Source organism: Poecilia mexicana, unplaced genomic scaffold, assembly GCF_051168715.1.
Source record: "Poecilia mexicana isolate PSO_F unplaced genomic scaffold, ASM5116871v1 scaffold_19, whole genome shotgun sequence".
In the NCBI taxonomy this organism is placed as follows: Eukaryota; Metazoa; Chordata; class Actinopteri; order Cyprinodontiformes; family Poeciliidae; genus Poecilia; species Poecilia mexicana.
In genome coordinates this window covers 8,134,089-8,152,720 of record NW_028263388.1, presented here as the reverse complement: position 1 = coordinate 8,152,720, position 18,632 = coordinate 8,134,089, and the positions used below count along the sequence as shown (strand labels likewise).

Here is an 18,632-nt window from a genome sequence, read left to right as displayed (position 1 = left end):
GCATCTCGGTTCCCCACGCACCAGAGAGCAGAACATTTCTAACAAATCCAGTAGCAAGAGGGCGGCGTGACAGGAAGGGGGTCTCTCTTCCCTCTCTTCCTGTGCCATTTAGATCCCTGCACTTGTACCGGGCTCGAAAGGAAAAAAAAGAGGTGGAGTCCAGCAGAAATGTGCAACTTGAGTGGTCAGTGTTTGCCAGTGAAGATGTAGGTGGACACACATCTACTTTTTCTGCACTGGTGGTAGACAAGAAGGTGCCTTGCGGTTTAAGATTTTAGGCTCTTATGTACAGACATGGCCCACTTTTCCTTGTTTTAAGAAATGCAACAATGTTGAGGTTTAAATTTACATTTTTTAAACATGGCATGTCTGGTGATGCGGCTCAGAACTGTTGTCTGACAGATTTACTTTCACAAGCATATCTTTAAAATTTTGTTAGAAATTGTTTTGGTTTTATTTCAAATGTGATGGACACTGAGACAGAAAAGAAAAGGAGAATGGTGAAAGAAAAGATTTAAAGGGAGATGAGATAAGAAGCTTAGAGAGAATACAACACCTTACAAGTCTGCTTCTATACCTGCAAAAAGAGAGAAAAACAAACCAGACAAACTGGAGTAACAAACATGCATATTAGGGCTATGCCAAAAAAATAGATTTATATAAGTGTCGGGATTCTAATTTACAGTTTTAAAATTGATTTTAAAATGTCTCAATCAGTTTTAAAGACAATAAATCAAATCCGCTGTCTGCCAGAGTTCATTTTGTAACTCGGGGCATTATGACATTGCCAGCCATGCGCAAAGCACCAAAACAAAGAGGAAAAAAAAACAACAAAAATGAAAGAGAGAGGGATTCGACAAACTCTTATCTTCATTAAAGGCAAATGTTTGGACGTTTTTTTTATCGAATTCCCTGGAAAACCTAGCTTGACATGCGCTTCACGGTGTGCACGGTTGGCAAAAATGAAGATGGAAATGAACGGAGCCAAGCTACATTTGAGCCACACTGTTACTGGTCAGGAGTTTATTAATATGTTTTATGCAGAAATGCTCTCGGCCAAAGCAAAGTTGATATTTTGCTTCACCTAGTCCACTTCCACCGTCTGGTTTTTACATCCGCAATCGACATAAATACCGAACGTTTGTGACGCTGTCAGAAATTACATACTATTTTTACAATTCTTCACTAAATAACTGCCAAAAAAAACAAAATCCTCCAGAATCCAAACACCAAGAAAAGCATCAAAACAACATAGACAAATTCTGCTGTCCTGTTATATTTTAGTCTGCAAAACAAAGAGAGTAATGGTGTGGAAACTCAGCATCTTTTCAAAGGTCAGCATGTTAGACTTTAGTGGTTCTTCATTTGTACATAAATCTCTGTCAGAATCAAACAATACATGAATGGTATAGATAACATTATTACAGCTAAGAATGTTCCAAGACGTTGGGTCGGTCAGAAACTAAAAGCCTGATTTTTTAATTTTTTTATTTTTTTATTTTTTTTTCCCCATGACGCTCCATACCAAGTCCTGCAAGGTCTGCATTGAATCTGTCACTGAGGGATGAATATCAAGTTTGCTGTTTTCAGTTTCGATGCGGTCCTTTTATAAATGCGCAGTGTGACAAAGGAAACAATTTATCTCCTTGAAGCCATGGAGCTGTTGATTCAACATGAAAACTTCACTTTAGCCTTTTAAGTTCCCATATTTTTCCTGTCTGAATCAAACCCATCTTTCTGGACTCTTACTTACTTACACAATCAATCAACTTCAATGTGGTTGAGATTTTCATTTTCCCATCTTGCGGTTGATGCTTAAAAAAACAAACAAACAAAACAAAACAAAAGGAAGTCAATTGGTGGGCGTTAGACCTCTCTCTGCTCCCCTCTCATTTATTCCCATTTAAGGACAACAGCTCCAGCCTTCGAGGCCCCCGCCCCCGAATAAGGGCAACATGTAGGCTAGAGTTATACAGTATTTCCCACTGGCTTTAACCGCCTTCCTCTCTGAAATGTAGATCGCTGTCACTGAACAAAAGGCCCGTGTGGGCGAGTGTCCGAACATTAAGCGCACTGTGTCACAGATTGAGGACGATTGCAGATGTGAGAGTGGGCTGTTCTTTGATTCACTGATTGTTCCTGTGAGATGGATCGGCACTGCGGCCCTTCGCCAAAAGGCCTGCTTCAGTGTGTCCAGATGCTGATCACATATTGGGAGTCAGAAATGGTATTTACCATTTAACAGCCAGCAGAAGCTGTAAACAAGTTATTTTAAAAGTGTAGGAATTTGACTTTTTCTATCATATCTGCCTTTTAAAGCCTTCGATCAGTTCCACTGCTGGATCTTTTGAATTATGTCAGTAACTAGGAACTCCCATGTTGATTTAACAAGCGGGACCAGGGACGAAATGTTCCTCTTTTCTCTTCGGTCTTTTTATTTTGACGCGCGCTGCATTTGTTTTATTGCTTTACTAAAGACTGTGGAAGTATGTGGCACTCATTACTCACAAACGGACCTGGGCTTTTACATAATATGTTGTGGTGCAGCTTAACAATGGTTTGTTTTGTTTAACTCTGCCACCTCAGCCAAGGTTCTGAGCAACTGGCTGCTAAAACTCCAGCCACAGATTTACAAATATCTCATCCCTCTGCATGCAGGTTTAATCTCACTGGCACAGCCTCATCAACGGCCACATTTGTTTTTTCCTCCGACTGGAGTTGAACTGTGTTTGTATAGATTTAATGTTAAGATCTTTGGTTTATATGATTTTCAGAGTAATCTGGACCAGTACCTATAATGTTAGTAGTTGGGGCCTGCTATAGCAATGCATAGCCAGGCACCTATTGTTCTACACCTCAAATTTTATTTTGGAGCCCTCTATATCTGCTGTTAACGTGGATTGCTACAAATCAACAGGTGATTAGATCATTCGCACAGCTGCTATAAACTCATTGCATCTCCTACATGCATATAGTCTAGTGGTGGCAAAAGCAACAACAACAAAAAAACTAGCATGCTTTGGACTTGAGATGGAGTACATGAACACATATTGATGACGTGCTTTGATTAAACTAATTTATCTTTGGTGTAATTCCAGTACTGAAAAATTAACTTTATACCAGGTGAGTCTTTGTCACCTGAGAATGTGAACCTGTACTGGGCTGATTCTGTGCCTTCAAATAATTTTAACAGCTCCTGGAGAAGTTTCATAACTTATAAGGAACAGGTCTGAAACAAACTGTGTGTTACACTCAAGAGAGAGATTCCTTTGATGTATCAACGAGTGATGTCATCACTGCTGATGTCATTGTTACCATAGGAACTGAACATTGTAATGGTGCATCCACACCAAATACATTTTGAGGGTCAGGCGAGTCTGGTTTACATTCAAAGTCTATGTGGAGCGTCCAACGTTGCGCTAGACGCTCTAAAGGCGCCGCAACTTCCCTCGACGCGCCTCCACATAGACTTTAAATGTAAACCAGATGCGCCTGACGGTCAAAACGCATTTGGTGAACGCACCATTATATGTCCAGTGTCTTATCGGGTCCATCATATTAGGACCAAAGCCTGGTCCTAATATGATGGATTCATTGCTTTGGGTCAGGGGTAATGTTTAGAGGTAAAATGCAAATTAAGTTTTAGTTAATGTTTGGGTTAGGCAAAATCGCAGCTACTAATATGAAGGGAAATCAATGCAAAGTTCTAATATGGGTCGAAATAGTTTTGACAAACCTGTATAGAATTTTGTTTTCTAAATCATTCTATAAATGATAATAATGTTAGGTTGTTTTTCTGCTAATTGCATAGATGCAGTACACTAGTAGTCTAATGCAGTGTTTCCCAACCCTGGTCCTCAAGGCACACTGCCCTGCATGTTTTAGGTATTTCCTTCCTTCAGCCCAGCTGATTTCAGTCGATTACTGATTAACAGGCGTTTGTTGAACTGCAATCAGCTGAATCAGGCACATTAAAGCAGGGAAACCTCTAAAATATGTAGGACAGTGTGCCTTGTGGACCAGGGTTGGGAATCACTGGTCTAATGTGTTGAATGTGACACATTCAACGCATTAAAAATCAATCAGAACCAAAAGTCTGCCTTTTGGTTCTGATTGGTCGTTTCTGGACAGCAGCAGAGCCAGATGAATTTTCACAGATTCTCTGTTTCATATTTTACTGTCATGGATGGATGAATATTTGTTTAGGCTAACAAATATTCATCCATCCATCGTCTAACACACTTATCCTTGCACACACACATTCATACCTTGGGACAATTTAGAGAGACCAATTCATCAATTAATTTTTGAGAATTTTTACATGCTTATAGGAAGGTTTTAATAATGTTTCTTCTGCTGTTTTGAACTCTGAAACTGATCTTGTTTTTTCTCCATTGATTTTGGAGTCAGGGATTGTATTTGCGTCGAGGCTTGTGTCTGTTTTTATTTCCTAAATTTGTGTAAAGCCTCAAATTTACATAATGCCCAGTGTTGGCAAAACCTGGGTTTGAATAGTGATCTAGGTTAGTGCCACCTGGGTGTGGGTCGGTGTAAAGGCCGCGCCGGGCTTAGATTGGCCTTCATTCCATTGCCAGCATGAAGGCCCTCCATGCAACCAGTGGAGTTTGGTCGCATGGATGTCCGGCTTTCCTCAGACCTCCATGTTTGATTGGAGGTCCATCTTCCTTCATACCTCCCTGATTGATTGGAGGTCCATCTTTCCTCGGACCTCCCTGGTTGATTGAAGTTCTGTCTTTCTTCAGACCTCCCTGGTTGACTGGAGGTCCATCTTTCTTCAGACCTCCCTGGTTGACTGGAGGTCCATCTTTCTTCAGACCTCCCTGATTGATTGAAGGTCCGTCTGTCCTCGGACCTCCCTGGTTGACTGGAGGTCTGTCTTTCCTTGGTCTCCTCTGTTTGTCGGGAGCCTTTAGTTTGCAGGGGGACCTCTGGTTGGGTGGAGACTCTCTGATGGTTGTTTTCCAGAGCAAGCTTCAACTTCTCCTTCAGGTCCGCAACCTGACCCTGCAGAGATTTTACAGTTTCCTCCTGCTTTTTGAATTTGGAAGCTTGCTCCGAGAAACTTTTGAGCTGCTCCTCGTATTTAAGTCTCACTCTATATTCTTCAATCATTACGTCTATGAGACCTTTATTGCGGGAGGCATATTTTTCAGCCTCCCACTTGAAGTGCTCCAGCTGTTGAAGAACAGTCTTGTCGGCTGTAACTTTAGAAGAGCTAATAACCTGTTCACGTTTGACTTGCAGTTGACGTTCTTTTTCCAACAGTTTTTGCAGTTTCTTGATCTCCTCCTGCTGGGATTTGACTTGAGCCTGGTATGAAATCCTTTGGTCTCTTTCCTCATGGAGATCAAAAATTGAACTCTGCAGTTCTGTTTTGAGATCATCAACCTGCTTAGTCAGATCTCTGACGTGTTGGTTTGTCTCTTCCACTAAGGAGGTGATCTTGAAGTCAGCAGATGGAGATGTTTCCCGCTTGACTTCCAATGATCTTGGAATCTCCAAGTCACTGGAAGGACTTGATTCCCCCTGGATCTCTGCTGACTGATCTTCCGACTCAATGGAAGATGAATCAACAGATTCAACAAAATCGCTGTCGTCTTCTAAAGGGAAAACGATAGCGTCGTAGTCAACTTGGATGTTGAGCTCCATCATTTCGACCCATGAAAGCTCTGCTGGAAAAGCTTCATGTTCACATCCAATCTGTTGTTGCTTCATGTTTAAACTCTGGTAAATTCTTGCTTCTTTGAAAGGCGTGAGAAATCGATATCTCGCTCTTTCCGATAAACTTCGAACGTGCTCTGAAGAGTGATCTGCCGCAATAGAACTGTGGAACAGGTCTGAGAAAACGCTGTCTGAGAGCTACATTCAAGAGAGAGATTCCCTTGTGATATCATAGAGTGATGACATCAATATTGATGTCATTGGAACTGAACATTCTATTCACCTTATTCCTGGGAGGCTTATGGGGAAACGATTATGGGTCTTCCGGCGCCCACCGGAAATAGCAGTATTTCATTGTAATTTATAGGATTTTTGGCCAGTCTATATTCATGATAGACTGGCCAATTATACATAATGTATAATACATTATACATTAATATTGTATAATGTATTAACATTAGTACAAACATTAATGCATTTCACTGCTCCCCATTAGCATTAGCCTTTTCCCTAAAAATAGCTTTTGGATATTTTTCTTATTTATTAGTCACGCTTAGTATACTGAATGGTGAAAGTAAATATAAGACAATATGCTAGTGATGTCCCACATACTATTGAGAGCATTTAGGCTAATGTTAGCAATTTGTCTCATTTTAAATTGTGCACTCATTTTAACATGCAGAATGGTGTAAGTCCATGTTACTCAACATTGCAGCTTACTTTAGCATTGATGCTAATTTGTAGCATCAGAATGCTGGGTTCCAACCGATGGGCACACTTTGGCAGGCCCCGTTTAAATTTCTTCTGAAATTTTCTAGTTCAGACCCGTCGTCGTTCACCTTTGTGAGTCAACGGTCAGTAAGGTTTCTGACCTTTAAACTCCCCTATGGATACCACTTTTACCAAGTGTCTGGCTTACTGTTGAAACATGAACAACTGAGGCAAGTGAGGCGTGCCACGTTTTTAAATGTCGCTCATGGTTTTCTCGTGACCTTCTCGTGAAGTTTCGTCAATTTGATCTTTGTCAGCCAGCCTCTCCTATGAAGGTTCGCAACCTCCATAGGAAAACCTTCATGTTTTTCTCTTGTAAATTATGGCTGTCAATGTGGTTAACTGGAGACCTAAAGTGGTACAAACGACTCAGAACGCCAAAGCCTTGATTCTCAACCGTTGGCATTGAATTTCTTTAGCGTCGGACAGAATGTGTTTTCCTTTGAGATCTTTTGTCCTCCTTCATGCTGTTAGACAAGTTTCTGTTTGAGTGATTTATTGATTCCCCCAGTCATATGGTAATCAGACCTGTGTGTGACTATTGAAATTGATTATGGCTAATTGTTCCCAGTGAATTCACGATCTAACAACGGGGGACAATTTTTTTTCACTTAGAGCCATGTTGGTTCTGGGACTTGGCCGCATTGTCATAAAGCATCTCTAATTGTCATTGTTTTAACAATCTGTTAGATTTCTTTTTCTTTCTTTTACTAAGGCTTCACATTATATTGCTGAGTATTACAATCATGATATTGAAAATGATAAACCCATATTTTCCTTTTCAATTAACCATTTATTTACCAACAAGCAGGTATGGGCGTTTATCGTATCGTTTATCATTTATCGTGATGAATTTATTATTTTGAATTTCAATTTAAAACTCACCAAAATTATCCATGTTGTCTGAATTGCTATATTATTTCTCCACCTTGTTCAATGTGCGTATGAACACATCTAAAATATGATTAAATGCAGTTACTGTGTGCAGCTTAGTGAAATAAATCACACTTCTTTATGTGCCAAAGAATAGTGTGTTAGAAATGGGAGTGTTTTCCAAGAGCTGTATCAGTTTTTGTGGGGCTATGATTGCTGCTAAAGAGAAGTAATAAATATCTTTGTGACAATAGTATCACAAAATGTTGTTATTGCGATAAAACTTAGTCCATATTACCCACCCAAACTTACAACTGTGTGCTTGTGTGTTTTCAGTCGCTCCGGTGTTATTGAGAAGCTGGAGGCCTTGGAACTGGAGAATCCCGAGAAAATGGAGGTGGAGGAGACGGAGAGGAGTCGAGTGAGACAGGGCCGCAGCGAGCGCAGACGGTTCTTCAGAGAGGTAACAGCAGATCCACCAGCAGGCCGAGGTTTACGATGTAAAGGGTTAAAGAGCTTCCTTCCAGGACTGCTTCTACTCTACTTCTCCTCTTCTGCTTCCCATCTTTTCCATCGCTCATTGTTTTGCTTTCAGGTCAGAGGTCAGCAGCTAGCGCTGTATTTATTTCGAGTTTCCATTCTTCGTTGAGATCTCCCCCAGTGATTACGTTTCCCTTTTCCCATCCCGGACCTCTGTGCCGACTTAGAAAGCTGACTCAAGCAGCACGGAGATCCAGCACAGTAATGCTGATTGTCTTGGCCCCGGATCTCTGTTAGTCACGAACCAATGAAAGCGACACAAACAAACACAGATAAAGCTGTGTGGACTGCTGGCGTTGCTGACTAATGCACACAAGTAATTCTGAGTTCTCACAAGGATCCAGATGAGCTGACTTGGTTGTTTTTACTCCCACCATGCATCTGTGATTTTGTTTCTGGTTTCTACGCACCTCTGAGGGCAGTGATTGTGACAGCAGTGATCAATATGTTCTGGAGGCGGGTCTTTAGCTCAGTGGGTGGAGCTTGTCCCTTCCACATGTGGATTGATTAATAGTATTAAGTCTAGAAATATTTAAGAAAACATTTGAGACTCATAACAGCAGCTGTGTTTCGATTACAGATGGAATTTCACAATCGTGGTGTTTCCATTAAATAAAATTATACGTGAATAAGTTTTATGCACATATGAGAAAATTATTAAAAAACATCCCAAGTCGCTTCCTGTGATCTTCTTTCTCATCTTTTCCACCAGTAGCAACATCCGCTTGCTGACTATGTGATGAGAAAAGTGTTTCCATACAGTTTTGCAAAATAAACCAAAAGGTTTTATATAACAGAGTTGTTTTTCGAAGTCGACGTGTTTTCAAAATGTCAACTTGCTCGATCGTATAGCGAATGGAAACTCAGCTGCTGTTTACTTGCCATTTAATTGTTGAATTACAGCGCCGTGAAACAAACCCTGTTATCTGTTTGCTGTTTAGGAGCAGAGGCAGGACAATGACGAAGGCCTGGACTTTCCCTCCAGCCTGCCCCCTCTGAGGAGAGCCAAGTCTTTGGATCGAAGGACCACGGAGTCCGTCATGACGGTGAGGATCCTGCTCAGCTCTGGAGTCTCATCTGGCTCTGTTGCGTCGTTTGCAGCTGTGTGAATTAGTCATTATTTAAACTTTCCCATAATATAAACAAGTTGACTCGCTGAAAGCTGGGACTCATGGGGGAAATCCACTTCCCTCGTTGTTTATTCGTTTTATTAGCCCTATTTATAGGTATGTTTTAGGTAATGTCTGTCTTATGTGGCTGGACCACAATTAAACACTGGTGTTTGTTTGTTGTGTATGTAGGTGGCCTCAATATAATCCCAGTCAAAACATTTTTAAATAATTCCCGATGAGACCTAACTACATTACATGTTGTTGTGCTGACCAGCTGATGCCTTTTACTTGTTTTCTTTGAGGTTTGACCTAAAAAAAAAAAAAAAAGTTGACAATTATATTTAATTTATTGAAGTAACTTTTAAATTTTTGACTAATTCATTAGCTTATGTTGTTTCTCTTAATGTCCTGCATCATAAAGTTGAGAGAGAGTCTTAAAAACTCTTGAATTTGACGCTACTGAAACTACAATTGCATTAAGAGAGACTGTATTGGCTGCTGCAGCTGCTAATCATACAATTAACTGCAACTGAATTGAAATGTACAACGAGTCGAATTATCAACGATTTACATCAAAACAGAAATTAAACATGCTAGCGTTAACCTAGCATGTTAGCGCTCCCTATTGAAAAGTTGTCCACAGTAGCAACATGTGATTGTTTTGAAGGCCGTATGTTGTTGGTGTTGAAACAAGTTTTCAAGCTGTTCCTGTCAGAAAGTGATGGCAGCTTTTTAAGTGAGTTATCCTGGGTTAGAGGAACATGTCGAGGTTGATCTGCAGAAACTTTCAGGAAAAACGCGCAGAAAAGAGAGCAGTTACAAAAAAAATTTTAAATGTACGTCTGAAATCTAAAAATGCTTATAACCACCTATTTTAATAGTTCAAACACCAAAAATGCCTCAATATGTGCTAATACACTGAGTGGAAGCTTGCTGCCATGGTTTTCCTCACCTCTGCTCTTTAGGTCACAGCCAATCAGCACCAAGGCAAATGAATGTAACTCCCGGATTGGCTACTTTGCAAAACCTTTTTCTAGTAGCATTGTGGCGTCACAAGCTGTGTTTTGCTGTGAATATTTTTGATAAGCTCCATGAAAAAAATCTACAAATAGGGCAAATTCTCTGCAAATGATTTGGAGTTAACCTTCCACAGCAGATTCTGTGAAAAGGCTCAGATCCACTGGTCTAATACTGGTTGAACATATGACAGTATTTTATTGTACGGTACTTTAAAGTTACACTTTAGGGCAGAGAATTGAGTCAGTCGATGTTCTTTAGTGACTTTGATTGATATTAGGGACAAAACCCTCGATAGCGACGTCTTGTTTGACCCGACCTCACCTTTGGCTATTTATGTAAATAGCCCAAAACTGAAATAACCTGATCTTCTGGTTTCTCTCTTGCTTCTGGGTTGATTCCCATCTCCTCTTGAAAAGATTTCCAGTTCTCGACCTTGTTTTCAGTACATCAGTCTGCTGCCCGCTACTACTGTTCTACTGAAAGAAGCTTCAAAGTCCTGCAAGGCCATGAGCGATTTTTTTTTATGCAACACATTCTTTTTTTAGCACATTACATTGTTGACGGCTGGAAACCGCTTGTTTCCGAGCAGCATACAGATTTTATTTTCCATTTAATGCCTAGTGACTAATAAATGAGCAGGTTTGGATTTGCTCTGATTAAGAACTGCAAGCAGGACTCTGGTTCCCGTACGTCTGCGCTCTGTCCGAGACAAAGCCTCCCCTGTTCTGCTGTGTCCTGCTAAGCTGCAGGATCCAGGGTCAGCAGCAGTGCCAGGGCCTCAGCAGAGCGGAGAGAGAGGTCGCTGGGTTGTTGTTGTTTGGGCTGAGAGGCCAGAACTGGTTAGGAAACGAGAATCAAACCTTGAGAAATATCTCGGCGGGTATTAACCTCTGGTTTCTTTTTACCCAGGAAGTGTAAAGTTTAGGTAACTGAGTCATTTCTGACATTCCCCCCACCCGCTAACCTGTGTGTGTCGGTACCAGGGTGGGGTTGTTGTTGGCCACGCCTCCCCTCTGCAGGGCGCAGCGCCACCCATTCTGTACCCTCTCCTTCTGTCCAGGTTACACCGCTCTTTATAATCCATGTGTGGCGGTTTTCAAAGATGCATGCGACCGTTTCACTCCGCTGCCTGTGTTTGTGAGGGGAAAAAAAAAAAGACAATATCACATCTTGGCACTGCTTCCTGTGGTCACCAGTTAAATGGATGTGTGTGTTGTTGTTCCCACGGTTTGGACTCGCAGCGCACCACTGCAGGCCCGAGCACTGAGCCACACTCATGGCGGAAGCTGTCCCTGTTCAGTGGGCGACAATTCAGCAACCTGGGCAGCGAAGCTGTCCGTCCCACTGATGGGGGCTCAGCTTCCCCACACAGCTTACCGACTGGGAGAGTGTTGTGTGTCATTTATGGTGCTTTGTAAAAGTATTCACACCCCTTTATCTTTTTTTTTTTTAATGTCATGTTGAAGCCACAAATTTCTGTATTTTGTTTCGAGTCTAAAGACGGAGAAATAAAACTTTAGAGCCTCAAATGTTGCTTGACGCTTTTGAAAAGAGAAGCTACATTTCTGCTATAGGAATTTTGTTTATTTCAGTTTTTAGCTTTTGAAATGAAGAAAAATGTGAAACTTTGCAAAGACGGGTCAAATTTTCTTCTGTTGGATGTTGGTATTTGTGGAAAATATTTTAAAAAATCAGTTTTTAAAATCTAAAGACAAAAAAATAGATCTTCTGTTGTGAAAATTCAATGGAATTACTCTGACAAAAGAAGAAGTAGTACTGAAAACCTCCGTTTGTTTTTATATCTGTATTTAATAACATTAGTCGGTAAATGTTGGTAATTTACCAACTAAGTTGGTAAATTTACCAATTGGTAAGTTACCAACTGATTTACCAATTCCACTAATTTATTGTAGAATTGTAGAAGGTCCAGTTGTTCTTAATTGGACTTTCTACAATTAAGAACAATTGTAGAAGGTCCAAAGAGCCACTTCCGTCTTCGTAGCCACAGATTGCCGTTGACTGAAATAGATTCTGAGCTGCTTTTTGATGCTCTATCATATAAAATACATATATTTTTGTGGTTGTACTTTGACAAAACGTAAAAGTTTAAGGGGTGTGAATACCTTAGTGAAGAACTGTGTCATTTCAATCAATTTTAGAGGGTAAGTAGCAATAAATTAATGCTTTAGCGCTGTCCTTCAGATTGCCCTGGTCAGATCGAATGTTCTTTGTTGCTCATTTGTTTTTCTCTGTGCTGCTTGTTTCCTTGTTTAGCCGGATTTGCTTAACTTCAAGAAAGGCTGGATGGTGAAGTTGGATGAGCAAGGCCAGGTACTGAAAGTCACCAATGAATAACAAAATGAAATTTTTTAAAAATCTGTGGGAAATCAGCGTTTTAGGCTCATAGAAAGCAAAATGAGTCCAAACGGGATCCAAACTAAAGCGCTCCAGTGTCCGTGGCTTTCTGTGGCCTTCACAGAGCTGCAGCCTCGCTTTCATCTTCCACCTTCAATGGACTTAAAAGACGAGGGTGGAGCGCGGCGGCTTTAAATGATTCGCTAGATGATGTAAATAGAAGCAAACTGCTGCCGCCGCCATGTAGAGCAGGTTTTGACTGCTGGGGTTTTCCAGGATTTTATATGAATGACCTTTTTTTAAATTGTGTCTGTGGACTTTGTGGCAAAACATTTCTATTTTCTTTAATTTAGTGGAAGAAATACTGGTTCGTCTTGACGGATCACAGCCTGAGATACTATAAAGACTCGATTGCAGAGGAGGTGAGCTCGTTTGATTCATGCTGTCACTACTTTCTTATTTGTTATGCTCTCTTTTTGTAATATTGGTCTGTAAATCTTTTTATTTTCTCCTGTCAGGCCTCTGACTTGGACGGTGAAATTGACCTGTCCACCTGTTACAATGTAACTGAATACCAGGCTCAGCGCAACTACGGCTTTCAAATTCATGTAAGACGCTTTGAAAGCTTTTGTTCTCCTGTGATATCCACTGCTAAAGATATCTGAAGTTTTTACAAATGTTACATCACAGACCACTAAGCTGGATGAAGCAGATTTGTTGAGCAAACTACCTGAATGTTTGTGGATTTCTGCTGATCCTGTGGTGATCCGTGTTCAGACCCAGGAAGGAGTTCACACTCTGTCAGCCATGACGGCAGGCATACGCAGGAACTGGATCCAGGCAGTCATGAAGAACGTGAGACCTTCCACCGCCCCGGATGTGGCCAGGTCAGTACCAGCTGGGCCAGTTTGGGTGTATTTCTGAGTAAAGGTTCTGTTTGGCTGAACAAAATCAGCTGAACAGCAAAAACCTGGTGCTCAAAGTTGTGGGAAATGTCTAGTTTCCATGGAGACACATCAGGTGTTCATTTGTAAAGTTGCTGTATTTTCTCCTTTTTGACCTCTGTCTGTGATTCATTATGTTTCATTCTACAATGTTGGAAATGTTATTCTAAGGGTGTTCATTGTTGAATAGAAACATGCAGATGTAAGGGCCAGAAAATGTTTAGAGCTCCTGATTATAACACTGAAGATGGAATCCAGCTTTGAAAGTTAGCAGCCTCAGTTTTGTTTCAAATATGGCTGACATGTCTGTACAATGAAGTAAATGCTGCAGATATAAACTCTTTATTAGATGGTTTGTATTCCATTATATAGTGTTGTTGGTGTCTATATTATCGTAGCTAGCTGCAACAATTAACAAGAGTCGCTGGTCGGCCGACTCTCAACCACAATTATGAAATGTCTTCATTGTCAGATCTGAGATCAAACTTCCGAAACCAATCAAACGCAGAGAAATCGAGGTCAAATAAAACCAGCATTAGTGGTGGGCAGCCTCAAAGCACTAATCATGAACATTAGTTTTGTTAAAGCTAAAAAACTACCACGGTTTTTAGTGAAAGCTAATGCAGAAGCGCTAAATTCAACCATGTTGATACCCACCATGACGTGTTACAACATGTCATATCGCCCTCTACAGGGTCATATTTGTTATTGCATGCCTTCCTGTATGGTTGCACTTCAGGAAGTTATTAAGAACAGACATTTAACTCATGGTCATTGAGTTTTGCTAACTCTGTTGCTAATTTAGCCTAATTGCAGACGGTAGGGCTTTTGTCTGACTGGACATGAGAAGATGATGTAGAACTACAGCGATGCATTCTGAGTACAAAATAAACGTCATTTGCTGCATTCATAACGGGTGGAGAACAGGAAGAGAGGACTGCAGCGTAAACAGTCTTCACCCACTTCAAAATAAGAGCATTAATATAAACATCTAGCTACTTGAATAGTCCATGACCAAAATTTTACAAACAAAGTAAATTGGTGCTCCAGAAATTTTTCCAGAAAAATGTATTTAGGTGAAGCTATGTGTGGTAAATGTTAGCAAAAGTGCTAAGCGAAAAATTAGCTTCGTAGTCAGCGGATTTGTTGGAGTGTACCCACCTCTGGTCAAAGATTTAGAAGAGCTTGAAATCTAAAAGTCGATACTGGGAAGAAATAATGCTGCTTAGACCTGCACTCACTATGTAACAGGAAACAGGAAGTCCTTGCCATATCTGTTTAGCTTTAGTCTGAGTTAGTCTTCTGCGTTCGTACCAGAGGTGGTAGCCTGAATCCAAGTTAGCACAGTGGGGTTAACGTTTGATTTTCCTGCTTCTCAGCTCAACAGAAGATCACGGCTCCTTCTCGGCATTGGAGGGTCTCGTCAGACCAGACGTAGCTCAGGACTCGCCCTCCTCCGAGGCGTCCTCAGTGGAGAGGGAATCTGCTCCGGGAGCCATCAAAAGCCGAGCACGAGAGCGGAGGCGAGAGGGCCGCTCGAAGACGTTCGACTGGGCAGAGTTCAGGCCCATCGCGCAGGCGCTGGCTCAGCAGCGGGCGCAGGAGGCCGAGAGCCTCCAGGCCGACCCGGATCGCAGCAGGCGGAGGGAGGAGAGGAGGAAGAGATACGAGTGCGCCGCCGGCCCCGAGCACGCGTTTGCCACTGACGGAGGGAGGATAGACTGCGAGGGCGGGGACGGAGTCATGCACACAGACTCGGTCAGTACCACGTGTTTGGAGAAGCAGCAGCGCGTGGAGGAGGTGATCGAGGAGCACTGGCGACAGGTGGAGAAGACGCCCATCCGGGAGGAGCGGAGGGTCCCGCTGCCCACCTCGGCGCAGTCCGGGGAGACCACAGAGCTGGAGAAACTACTGGACAGTTACAAGCAGGGGGTACGTTTATCTGGATTAGCTTTGTTGTCATGGCTACATCGGCTGCAGAATCAACCAGACAGATTAGTTTGGTTTCATCCATTTCTTACAGGTGTTGCCCTCTGAGGCCTTTGGCAATGTAAAAGTATGTTTTACATTTTGTCACATTGCAGCTTAAAACTTTAATGCATTTAATATTTTTCACGTGATAAAGCAACACATTGTTCATAAGCATGAAGGGAAAAATTTGTAATCTTCAAACTTTTTAAACAAATGAAATTCTGAAAAATGTAGCTTGCATTAGTTTTCCATCAACTTTACATAAAGAATAAAATTTACTGTTAGCATCCACCTTCAAAAGGCACCAAATTAGCAGATAGAGATCATCTTTGTGTAATTTAGTGTCATAAACTGTTCTCTGAAGGAAAGTTTAACAATAGAGTTAAATTTAAGCATCTCACAGAGCTTTGTTCAATCCATCATCTGGAAACTGAGTACAGAACGACTCCAAACCCTCCAAGACAGGATTGTCCACCTGAAATTAATGTTAGAAAATTTCAGTCTAAAGCTGGCAGAAACATGCAAATAAATGGCACGGTTTTCCTATTTTTATTTGTGAATAAACTGAAAACTATTAATCATTTTCTTCCTTTTAACAATTATGTTGCATTGTGTTGATCTACTATGCAACACAATGCATTGTAGTTTAAAGTTTCCGTTTGCAAAATGTGTAAGAAAAGCTTAATATTTATTGTCTTTATGAAAACTTTTTAGCAACCATCTCCCTTTGAGTTTTTGGTTTCTTGAGCATCAAAAATGGGCACCAATGGAGAACTAAGATAACTTTCCAATTATTTTTGCACATTTTAAAAGAGCTTAAATGTCTTGGCTAAGGTCAAACAGAGGCTATGGTGTGCAAGGTAAACACTGGATGACAAACCAAGTCTTCTGGTTTTGACTGTTTTGATTACACTCTGTAGGAGCAGCTTTGTCTGACACTCTTCCACCTCCTTCATTTAAAGGCTTCAGCCATCTAAGAACATGGACAAAGTAGTAAAGCTGTAAACAAGTCTGAAGCTCAGCCTCGGTTATGACAAAAACAGAGGAAAGTCGGGGTGTGGCTGTGCATTGTGTGGTTTTATAGCCGATTTTAAAATAGATTAAAGTTGGTATACCACCCAGTCCTGTTAGGTCATTGTGTAATTTCCACAACAAAAGAAGAGCTGAGAATGTGCGACTGAGGTCTAGCTAATCTGGTGACAAACCGAATAACCAGTGCATATGTGTTTTACTCTCTCCTGCTGGTGCAGATAGAGAACCTGAAGGCCCAGTTGGAGAGCTGTCACCAGCAGCTACTTGACTCAAACAAGCACAAGCAGGAGCTGGAGCTCCAGCTGAGAATCGCTCTGGAGCGAGAGCAGGACATCCGCTCCGGTTACATCTCCCCGGTGAGTTAGCGGCGCTGCACTACGCGGCTTCATCGCATTCAGTCAGCTCTGCCGCAGCAGCAGGTTCAAGAGTTCAGTAGCTTCCACTTCATTTTGTAACATCCTTTGCATGTCGTGTTAATGTAATAAAACCAAACAAACTGACATCAAAACTGCAGATTCTCCTGGTATGAGGCCTTGCATGAGTTCATTGCATGTGTCAAACAGTAAAATAATGTTTCTACGCCGGCTTTCTACTAGTTAATTACCTGCTCTCTGCGTTCTGTCTGTCCTGGTTTTTTGAACTCATTCTACTCGTTTCAGAAATGCATCGAGTTTGGCGCAAAAGACCATAGCGTGCTAGCTGCTAATGTGACTTGCAGAGGATTATTTCACTCTAATGTGAAGCACAGGGACAATGAATTTTCCTGAATTGCTTTCACAGGTTTAGGATTTGTACACGTAGGTGTGAAAAACCAGCAACTTTTAAGTTTGCTTATAGAGGCAAAAACTACCAACAAATTTGTGAATTTGAGTCCTTGTCTCCATAGCCTTGTGTATTGGAAGTTAGCACAATTATCCCTGATATGGTGACTAAAACAGTAGTCTCCATCTGTATTTTCAGCAGATCTTAAACTTTAACCTTTAAAAATGCTGCCATTGTTTCCAAATCTGACATGTTTCAACACCGACGGAAGTTTAACAGACAGATATTTAATGAGGAGCGGCAAAAGCAAATGAGGTGGATTAGCAGCAACTAATCCACCTCATGATGATGTCATCCAGACACGCTACTGTAAGGCATTGTCACTCTGGATATTGAGCTGTTAACATGTCATGACATGGGGTCATTACAGGGCAGCATTGTCTTCAGTCGGAGACCTACTTAGAGTTGTTGAAAAACTGACTGACACCGGAGATCCGTCCTCCCAACAGCATCGTCATCCTCCACTGTTTGAAGATACTTGGATGATATGAGTTATGACAACATTTAATTTCCCTTTGGGATAAACGAAGTATTTTTTAATTTAAGGCCTGCGTTCAGCCTTCCTGCTAAACTTGGTTCCAGTCAACTCACTTCTTTGCCAATTCGATAAGACATTCCTAAAGCGGCTACAAATTACTACATGACGCAACACAAAAAGTCAGGAAACAAGAAGAACGTCCAAAGTGAGAAACGGTGAAGATGCAAAATGAGTGATCTAAAGTAGGAACCTCAGTTTGAAGCTGCTGATCCCTTTTTATAGAAGGCAGTTTCCTTTTTCTGTGCTTCCTTTGGTTTCATTTATAAGGCTTGTTCCATCAGCATGACCTTCCTCGCCTAAGTGTGTTGTGGAAGTGGAAGCTGTTGGCAGGTAGATGGTTACGCAGTCTAGTGGAAAATCAGATAATTCCAGTCACCAGCCAAAATATCACTGCATCTCAATTTGAAAACGGCAACAAAAAAAACTCAAAATGAGTACTAAGAGAAAATGTTGCCCTTTGTTTTAAGTATACAAGCCTTCCTCCCTTTTATTACTTCTGACAATTGTTTCTCGATTTTATCCCGATAAAGTGGTGACCGCACATGTATAGTCGCATAAACTTCAGCACTTTTTTTTTTTAATTTGACCTTTTCTCTTTTCACCATCTACATTTCAGATATATTTGTTTAAAATGCTAATGTGTACTTATGAGTTGTACTTGGAGTGAAATATCCTTTGTAAAGATCATTGACATGTTGATTCAGACTGAAAATAACGTTTTGTATTCTAATACTTGGCATGGATGCCAGATTCATATCTTCCATTAATTTATGCATATATCATCTTTCTGTTAACATTTTTTCTGTTGAGCTACATTAATACGTTGAGATAAATGTGTCATGTTGGATTTCTGTTTGTTGATGTCTAGATGATATTGGACTGTTTTTAATGATTCTACCATATTTAAGACTGAAGCCCCAATGCCATCTTTGTGTTATTTTTGTGTTTGTAATCTATTGTAAAATACACCAG

At 41.0% G+C, this 18,632-nt stretch overlaps 1 protein-coding gene across 3 annotated transcripts in view; it reads left to right on the top strand.

The window, feature by feature from the left end:
• The window catches only part of mpripb (myosin phosphatase Rho interacting protein b), a 55,378-nt gene that overhangs the window by 23,804 nt on the left and 12,942 nt on the right, over positions 1-18,632 (top strand). For all 3 annotated transcript variants that reach the window (XM_088000918.1, XM_088000919.1, XM_088000920.1), the window contains exons 8-15: positions 7,663-7,789; positions 8,808-8,912; positions 12,273-12,329; positions 12,707-12,775; positions 12,872-12,961; positions 13,131-13,240; positions 14,677-15,229; positions 16,519-16,656. In XM_088000918.1, the coding sequence (XP_087857044.1) occupies positions 7,663-7,789; positions 8,808-8,912; positions 12,273-12,329; positions 12,707-12,775; positions 12,872-12,961; positions 13,131-13,240; positions 14,677-15,229; positions 16,519-16,656 (1,249 nt within the window). The remainder of the gene's footprint in view (positions 1-7,662; positions 7,790-8,807; positions 8,913-12,272; positions 12,330-12,706; positions 12,776-12,871; positions 12,962-13,130; positions 13,241-14,676; positions 15,230-16,518; positions 16,657-18,632) is intronic.